This window comes from Arvicola amphibius, chromosome 2 (assembly GCF_903992535.2).
Source record: "Arvicola amphibius chromosome 2, mArvAmp1.2, whole genome shotgun sequence".
Classification (NCBI taxonomy): domain Eukaryota; kingdom Metazoa; phylum Chordata; class Mammalia; order Rodentia; family Cricetidae; genus Arvicola; species Arvicola amphibius.
The window spans coordinates 95,030,103-95,039,854 of NC_052048.2; the positions used below are offsets into that span (position 1 = coordinate 95,030,103).

General features: G+C 44.7%; 1 protein-coding gene across 1 annotated transcript in view; it reads left to right on the forward strand.

The window, feature by feature from the left end:
* Nucleotides 1–7,194, forward strand: part of Nbas (NBAS subunit of NRZ tethering complex) — a 305,414-nt gene extending 298,220 nt beyond the window's left edge. Inside the window, exon 52 of the mRNA XM_038318917.1 lies at nt 6,797–7,194. Within this exon, the coding sequence (XP_038174845.1) occupies nt 6,797–7,066 (270 nt within the window). The 3' untranslated portion in view covers nt 7,067–7,194. The remainder of the gene's footprint in view (nt 1–6,796) is intronic.
* The last annotated feature ends 2,558 nt before the right edge of the window (nt 7,195–9,752 follow it).

Below are 9,752 nucleotides of genomic sequence, written 5' to 3' on the forward strand. Positions count from 1 at the left end.
ACGGCTAGCTCTACACACGAAATAACAACACACAAACTGTATTCATTTAAACACTGCCTGCCCCATTAGTTTCAGCCTCTTACTCACATCTTGATTAACCCATATCTAATAATCTGTGTAGCACCACGAAGTGGTGCCTTACCAGGAAGATTCTAGCGTATGTATCTTGGTCTGGAGCTTTGTTGCATCTGACTCAGAGAGGAGAGGCATGGCATCTATCTCACTTAGGAGAGGCATGGCATCTGACTGAGCCATCTTCCTCACTTCCTTCTTCCTGTTCTGTCTACTCCACCTACCTAAGGGCTGGCCCATTAAATGAGCCAGGCAGTTTCTTTATTAACCAATGAAATAAACTCAAACAGAAGACTCTCCCACATCAGAGGGGGTGGATTTTTTTTATCCAGTCTATTCGGTGTTCTGTATGCTTCTTGAACCTTCATAGGAATATCTTTTTTTAGGTTGGGAAAGTTTTCTTCTATAATTTTATTAAATATATTTTCTGGGCCTTTGAGCTGTAATTCTTCTCCTTCATCTACCCCTATTTATTCTTAGGTTTTGTCTTTTTATTGTGTCCCAGATTTCCTGAATGTTTTGTGATGAGAATTTGTTGGATTTGCTGTTTTCTTTGATCAGTGCGTTTATTTTCTCTATGGTATCTTCAGAATCTGAGATTCTTTCTTCTATCTCTTATATTCTGTTGGTTATGCTTGTTTCTGTAGTCTCTGTTTGTTTACCTAGATTTTCCATATCCAGCCGGCCCTCGATTTGTGTTTTCTTCCTTGCTTCCATTTTAGTTTTCAAGTCTTGAACTGTTTCCATTATCTGTTTGATTGCTTTTTCTTGGTTTTCTATGATATCATTTACAGATTTACTCATTTCTTCAAACTTTTTGTTATTCTTCTCATCCATTTCTTTAAGGGAGTTTTTCACCTCCTGCTTAAGGGCCTCTATCACTTTCATAAAGTCAATTTTTTCTTCTTCTTGATTAGGGTGTTCAAGTCCTCTTGTTGTAAGTTCTCTGGGTTCTGGTGTTTTCATGTTGTTTTTCAGATTGTTGGAGGGATTCTTGCATTGGTGCCTGCCCATTTCTTCCTCCGAATGATCCCTGATGGATCTTCTGGTTCAGGATCAATTCCCCTTGCTGGCCAGGGACCTTGCAGACAAAAGGCCTACCTTGCTGCAGGCAGGCTATTGAAACAAAGAACTCCTGCCCAATTATGCTCACCACTCTGTCCCCACTTGTGTACACTTTTTCTGCAATTGTAGTTTAATATTTTTAATAACTTATGACATATTAGTGTTATGTGAAGAAGAGGCAAATGTCCTCCCTAAGTAAAGAGTGAACCATTAGTAATGATCTCTAAAGTCGCCAAGCTGAAGCCCTATACGCATTATGCTGCTGGAGTGCAGCTTACCTCTTTACAGTGATTATTCTTAGCATGATGGAGATCTATAAAATCAAAGGTTGGAATTCAGAGAAGGCTCATTATGTATTGTTGAACAAAGAACTAAAGAAATAATGGTTGTAAGACAGTAATACTCTGTCTATAGCTATACACTTCTTTCCCAAGATCTATAGAGTTTTATTTAGCCTCCAAAACTGATCACCAACAGGAACACACTGAAGAGAGATGCTTCTCATAAATATATTGAGTCTTTCCCCTTTTAGAAAATTTCTTATTCCCATTTGTCTGCTATAGCTGCACACCAGGCACTGTGATAAGCACATGGAAATTTGCATTACTGTCAGACTCAGACCCTGTGCCTTTCTGATGGGACATGGAGACTAGAGAGAATGCTCCCGCAAGGCCACACAGACATTTAGAAATGGACCCGGGGCTGGAAGTGATCTCTGACTCAAGCGACTGCCTCTCACCCTAAGTCATTTGTTTAGTGGGAAATGAGCCAACCCTTCTGACTTGGCTCATGCTTATTATAATCATAGCCAAACTGGGACACAGAACAATACTTTATCCTTCAAACCCATACCACACTGGTTAAGCCAATAGCATGGATATGTGATTTTTCCGAGGCTGTATACCAAAGACAAAGTCAATTCCTAGAGAACTTAAGGCTGTGTTAAACTTATTTTAAAAGTCAGAAAATTATACACAAAGGCTTTTTTGAGAAGTTAAAACTTAAATTTAAAAATAACTAAAGAAATTATAAAATTTTAGCTGGTTTTCAAACACTATAAAAATATAAAAATCTCTGTATATCAAAATATAGCAAAAGTAGAAATTGCAAACAATAAGACAAAGTGTCTATTATAATGAAGCCAGGGTTGTCGCATAAGTCATACAGAGACCCTAAATTCTATTAAATGAGTGGAGGTCCCAGTGTCTCTGTCAACAACAGCAACTGTGGTGATAGGAAATATGTGGGAGAAATTTAATTCTGTAAATACATGATTCCAGAATAAAGAAGTCGTGAAATACCATTGCCTAGCTCCCAAATTAACACATTGTTTTATTTAATACCTACTACTGACATGTCCACACATTGCTGCCACCACCATGACCTGGATGTTTGTCCCACTTACACGCTTAAGACAGGTGAGATGTGTATCCATAACAGAAAAGGGTTCAGGCCTCCCCCATGTGCTGTGTGTGATGGCAGCCGTTACAGTTCCCCAAGTTGGACATCCTCAACAGCAGAGCCTGCTTTTCTTACAGTTCCGGCGATGAGCAGTCTGAAGTCAGAGCCATGGCCAGCTTGTTTTCTTCTGAGGCCTCTCTCTCTGTCGGGAGGTGACTGTTGTCAGGCATGTAACTGCCGGCTTTCCTGTGTGTCCTCAGCTTTGGTCCTCAAAAAGGCACTAATTATAGTGGAGCCAAGCCCATCCTGGTGCCTCCAGCTCACCCCTTAACCCCTATCTAACTAAACCTGGTCTCTAACTAAACCTACTCACTGTGTGCTGTTGTTGGGTAGAAACTGGGCTCTGTGCAAGTTTGGAATGCAGGAAAGGGACACAACACAGTTCAACTCATAATGACCCAATATTATCTCTCCTAGATATTTATAATATGGAAAAAAACAAAAAAGAAAATATGTGCATAGAAAGTACCCATTGTAATGCTTCAATAATCTCCATTTAAAACAGCTAAAAATTCATAGCAGAAGTTAAATAATGGTGACATCTTTTCAATGGGCTATTTTGCACCCATTAAAAAAAGTAAGTGTGAAAACCATAAAAACAGTCTTATAATTCTTAGTATTATTGAGAAGACTTATATCATATGATCCCTTGTGAAAAGATTGTCTCAGTTCGTAGCTCCTGGAAAGGGAGTGTGGACACTGTCTTGCTTTCCTGTGATAGCAGCTTGGAAGACTGCATTCTTTTCCAAAGTATTTTGTTTTCCTTTTGCTTTTTAATGTCAAGAACAATATGTGGTGAGGACACGTAAGATGGAGGAACAGAAACTGCCCTCAGTGGTAGGCAGCGCCAGATCATTGAAGCTTCAGTTAGAATTGTAGACAGAGGCTTTCTGAGGCCTAACAAGTTAGCACAATGTGCCTAGTGCCTAGAGTGTGGGCAGTGCGGGTGAACGGAGGGCCTGGCTGCTATGTGCTGATGAAGACAAGCAGGAAACAGGCGTGCGGAAAGAGGCGCTGACCCAAGGCTGTGGCTGCTCATTCCCTTTCTGGTCGGCGCTTCTCTTTAAAGTAGTTAGAATGGATCAGACAAAAACTGTGTCTGTCGTTACTCTTGCTATAAGTGTGTGTGAGGGCACCCACGGTCCACAGCACAGTGTGAAGGTCACAGTATAACTTTTGGGAATCAGCCAGGGATGGGACTGAGGTCATCAGGTCTGGGAGGCAAGCCGTCACCCACTGAGCCATCTCATCCACCCCTCCTCCTTTTCTGCTTTTCAATCTGGCCTTGAGCTCACTGTGTGGCCCAGGCTGGCCTTGAGCATCTAATGTTTCTTCTGTCTTCCACAGCTGGAATTACAGACTTCACTGTGCTCGGCTTTTGTTTACTTTTTCACTCTGCATTTTGTTCCAGATGTGCACAGAATGATTGTCTCCACAGCATTTTCCTTACAGAACACTCTGTTGAAGCCGCTCTGTGCTTCTAAGAGCAGGCGGAGGCCACAGGAGGAAATGAAATGGGGCGGTCACTGCCATTTCCCCACACTCCATCCTGAGAGGCAAGGGCAGAATCCCCCAAGCCTTTCCCCACTCTCTGCCCATGACTCTTGGTCTTTACTCTCCTTTTCCTGGGGGCATCTCAGCGAGGAACACTCAACTCCAGCAGGCCTCTGCTCCTCCTGCTCTCTCCCCTGTGGGCAGCTCCCGGGAAGGCAGAACCCCACTCACCAGAAGCACGTGTGATGGATATCAGGTCTGAACGAGCAGTGGCAGGGACCAGCTGTGCGGAGGCGCTCTCTCCCTTCAGCTGAACCTATCTAGACACCAGCCTTGAACACACTTCCCTAGGACATCTCACTTGGCAAGCCTAGACTCAGCCTTTCATCCAGGAGCTCTATCAGACATTTGACAGGGCCTGCTGGCATGCAGGCTGTCTCCTGGAGGCTGTGGCAGAGCCTTTATCTTGAAGGGTGAACTGGAAAAATGACATGTGAAGTAACCCCTAGGGCATGTGCTTGCACTCTACACAGATAACCATGTGGAGTGAAACAGGAAGACCTCTGCCTGTGGGGGATTCATCCATTCACATCCTTACTCCACAAATCCTGGGACCATCCTGTGGCCAGCCGCTCTGATCAGGGGCTACCTGAGTAAACACAAGCTATGGAGTCTCCACCCTGGAGGGGCTGCTGTTCTAGAAGGAAACCAAGAACAGACAAACTCAGAGCTGAGCAGCTGAGACAGACCCCATCACGAGGCACCCACACAGTGTTCATCGTTATGTGAGGATATAACTACCATAGTAGAGTCCTGTGGGTGCCGAGAGCATTTCTCTGGAACTGTGCATGTGGTGGGGATGCAGGAGCTCCATGGGATGAAGATTCATGCTTGACAAGTGTGAAAAGCAGGGGTGGGCTTGTGCAGGGTGTGGTGAGGTAGAGAAACCACGGAGCTTACAGACACATGGGCACCCTATCAGGCCATGGTGGGAGCCCTCATAGGGCAGGAGAGCCTGGCTTTTACACCAGTTGCCTCTCCTGTATAGTATTCCCAAGCAATAAAAGCCGCCCAATAGAGATGAACTAGATATTTTACAAGCCAGGTGTGGTTTGTATCTGTAACCCCAGTGCTCCAGAACCCGAGATAAGAGGGTTGCTGTGAATTCCAGTTTTAGCCACTTTGAGTTACATGTGAGATTCTGCCTCTAAACAAGTGTGTGAAATGAGAAGCCAGAGAAAGAACTCCAAGGTCACGGAGATGCCAGGATAGCAGCATCCAGTGCCCTCAGGATTGGAGATCGATTTGCTGCCAAAATAGATCTTTATCACATACTTGTACAGTTTATAAAACTATGACAGCATTTACTGAAGTCAGCTCACTTGGCTATTTAACCGATGTGAACTGCACTGGGTAGTGAAACAGAAGAACTATAAAACCCTTGCACCCTCCATCCCTCCACCATCCCCTGCAGTGGGGAAGCAGAAAGGTCACACAGCATAGCATGAGGAGGTGTGTGTCAGGTGTGTAGGGAGCTTGGAGGAAGGAAGGATGAGCCTGGCTAACAGCTTTAGTAAAGGTCACAAGAAAGTGGCACTGAAGCTGATGTTTATTTTGGGCTATGAACAATCCTGATGCATTGTTGATGGAGCCAGCAAATTTTATTATCTATGCTTCTCTAAGTCTGCACCAGTAGACAGTATCTTCCTCCTCAGTACCTGCTCTTCTTCATAGCAGACAGGCAGGAAGAAGCACACTGTGTAGAGTTTTGTGATAGAGTTGATCTAAGTAATTTAGTTAATTAATTGACTTTGAAATGCCACGTCATTTTTGAGGTCCATACAACCACAGTTAAAACCTGCCATGACAGCGAATAGAACCAGTCATGCAATGGTCTCATGATGCCAGAGGGCAGTAATGATTTCTGATATGCTATCCATGTTGACTCAATTCTTTGCAAGAAGGAATGATAATCCAAAACAGTAAAAATGTAAATAAAGCAACAAAGCCATGGAGAGTCATGTGTAGACATGGAAGATGCGACGTGCGCCTCCCACAGGCTTCAGGGAGAACAGGATCCTCCCGCCGCTCCTCGGTGTCTTTCTGCTCACTCTCACCAGAGCAGGAAGACAGGCTTCCTTACCCTGAGAAGATTCGTCTTCGTGTGGCTCTGCATTCAAGAGAGAATTGGGGTTAAAGAACATAGAGGAAAAGACAAAGAAAGTGGTGAATGTGGTTGTTAGGCTCTCTTGGACTTTAAAGTCAAAGCCGACTTACGTGCAGACTGTGGCTCTACAACTTACTGCCATGTTAAGCAAACATTTCTTGCCCGTTAATTTCCATATGTGTGAAACTGAGACATGAAAGTGCTGACTTCCCAGGCTGAACTGGAAGGGGCTCCTTGAAGTGCTGCTTCTGCAGCACTAAACATGATGCGTGGTTCAATGTATGATTGTTGGAATAGTCGGGGCTCAAGCAAGGGTCTGGTGCATTGTCTGCTTGTGTTAAAAGGAAGCTGTCTGTCCCATCTCTGGCCTTCAAGGTGCTCACTTCCTCCCTGTACTGTTTGGCATAGGTCGTCTTCAGCTGGATGTGCATAATGCGGAAAGCCAGCAGACTGCATGTGACCACCTCGTGGAGAGCACAGGGAATTGTGGGAGAAAAGGCTGCAAATGTCCACTCACAGGTTTCTTATTTCTTGAAGGTGGATGACTCCAATTGTGACCAGGAGCTGCTTGACTTGCTCGTGGATGCCAGGCTGTTGGTGAAATGTGTCTCCACGCCCTTCTATCCACATATTGTTGGTCACCTTGTGGCCACCAAGCAGCAAGGACGCTGGGATGCAGAGGAACTGGCTAGACACCTGCAGGAGGCCGGCCATGAAGTCGAAGCTGGGTCACTCCTTCTGGCTGTGCAGGGGACTCACCGGGCCTTCAGAACTTTCAGCACTGCCCTCAGCGCAGTGAGGCAGTGAGTGTGAGCACAGCTTCCCATGATCCTGCTCCTGGTGTGAGAGACCATCGGACCCCAAGCAGAACGTGTAGAAATTAACTGTTCTCAGCATTTCTAACAGTCACCAATAAAGGCGTATATAAGTGGCAAGTGGGTGCTCTTTAAGTGCTTTCTTCCTCAGCATATTCTGTTATTACTGTCGAGTCTTTTATTTTATTTTTGCCTTTTCTGGTTGGAACACAGTTAACTGAATCTGAAGCTATAGCTCAGAAAATTGGAAATGGTGATATGTTGTGTGAGAGATCTTGGTATACCCAGTGGCTTGGCCAGCTGTCGTAGGCTGAAGGATGAATAGTCCTGTGTTCAAGGCTCAAGATGGTTCTTGTGGCCTTAGGTCCAGTAGTCAACCTCCCCAAGCCTTGAATCGGTCATATGAAGATCAATGCTATATTATATATATATATATAGCTCTCAGAGTTAATGAGTATTGTGTGAGGGTGTGTAATGAGTCTTTCTCTGTCCTGCCAGCCAGCTCCCAAATAATGACATGGAGACTTCTGATTAATTATGAAAGGTTGGCCTTAGCTTAGGATTGTTTCTAACTAGCTCTTATAACTTAAATTAACCTCTTTCTATTCATCTATGAACTGTCATGTGGCTCATGGCTTTTATCTCTCCTCCTGTGTGTCCTGCTTCCTCTGCATCTGGCTGGCGCCTCCTGCTTTCTTCTTCCCAGAGCTCGCTGTCTGGAAGTCACACCTATACCTCCTGCCTAGCTATTGGCTGTTCAGCTTTTTATTAAACCAATCACGGTGACATATCTTCATGCAATGTGATCAAATATCTTGCTTCAGGTGTGTATAGTGAAGCTCCATCAAGTACATAGAAAAGGTTTAAGTAGTAATGATTAGTGAGATACTAATACTAACTGTCCTGCCTGTTAGCTATTAGAATATGTGGATGTTGTCTGTAAGATGCAGCCAGATGATCAGGAATAACGCATGGGCTGCTAATCAGTTTACATGATTGTCAGCATAAGCATATTAAGGCTGACACATTCACATGTCCGTAAAGTAACAGAAGGGGTGTTGCCCACGGTGAAGGGGATAAGGACTCTCACACATATGTACTGGCACTTGCTCCTCCTGCCCAAGCATGTGATCAAAGACAGAACCTATGGCCCCGTTTCCTGGGTTAGGTTTTCAAGAGAGTCTCATTCAAACCTCACAGCAACCGCCTAGGTCATGGGTTGGGGGACACTCATATCAACACCATGTCCTTTTCCACCACTATGCTCAAATGTCCTCCCCCCGCCAGCACTAAATAATTTGGGAGGGGAGTTAGCTGATAATCAATAGGTGTAATGTATGTGTAAATGGGATGCCATTTTATTAATCTTTTGTCACGAAAAGTAACCTGAAGATGCTGCCCGTAGTCCGTTTTCATATCCCACCAAAGCCAGTAGGGTGACCATAATTGTGCTCCATGTAAGACTCTGTTTTGTAGCATATTGGAATAGAATGACAGCCACATCCTAAGCCATGGATGCCCATCCAGAGGACGGCAGCCTCTAAGGATGTTGTCTCTTCACCTGCTGGCCTGTGTGACCGCTGGCGTCCCCTCGCTCCTACTTCTCTGGAAGCCGCTGTGCAGTGTAAACAGAACACTCCAGTTGTCTTTGAACACTTGCTGCTAAGTGCACTCCCCCAGCCCATGGCCTCTGAGTTCCTCTCCCCAGAGTTTAGTAGCACTTGAGAAAGGCTGCCACAGGCCTCAAATCCTTGAGAAGAAAGGGATAACCTATGCTTCCACTCAATATCTTTGCTTGTCTGAAGCCACACTTGAGGGATTTAAACAGTTGCTATGGATAGGAGGACACAACCGAAGTGGAAGACATTCACTCTAGATAGACAGCAAACAGTTGCAGAACTGGTCCAGAATAGAGCTGGTCTCTGTGTTAGTGTTCAGAATGACCACCATGAATGCCAAATTGAGTAAAATAGCGTGTCTTTCTGGTGAAGAAGTCATCAGCTCCCTCAGACCTTGCTCTTTGCAGAAGAACAGTGGCTACAGCGGCCTCCAGATGTGCAGTGTAGAGACCTGGGGCAGAGACAGATGAGCCAGTACGGCTTTAAGTGGCCTTCATATACAGTAGCCTAGGTGTGAACTCAGACCTCCACACAGGCTGTTTGTCTGTCACCCTGGGTTTTCTCCTCTGTAAGGAGGAGTAATAGTACCTCCCTCGGTTTATGAAATGGTTTGACTAATGATGAAAATCAGGATTTGGCTCAAGAGCAAGCATTGGCTACAGTGTCATGAAATGTCTTAGACCCTCTGCTGAGCAACCTGCATGAACTTTTGGAGAATATTTAAGTGACACACTACTCTGTTTTCCTTTCCTTTCTTCTGGAGAGCATCAGGTGGGCTAGACAGGCTATCTCAAAGGAAAACAATACCAAACTGACGCTGACATTTCTAAACTCCCCTGTATCACTTATTACTGAGAGGCCTTTATACAAACCTTCCCTGGTAGCCTAGTCTTCTCCAAGCTGATGTTTGTGATCTGACCCCACTGACATTTTCTGTAAGACAGCTGTTATTATAATATCACTTAACTGACCAAGGGCAGATCAAGGACTCTTGAAGTGATTAACAGCCACTTTTGAAGGTCACCTGGACCAGGGGTTACCACAAGCTAGACTAACTAG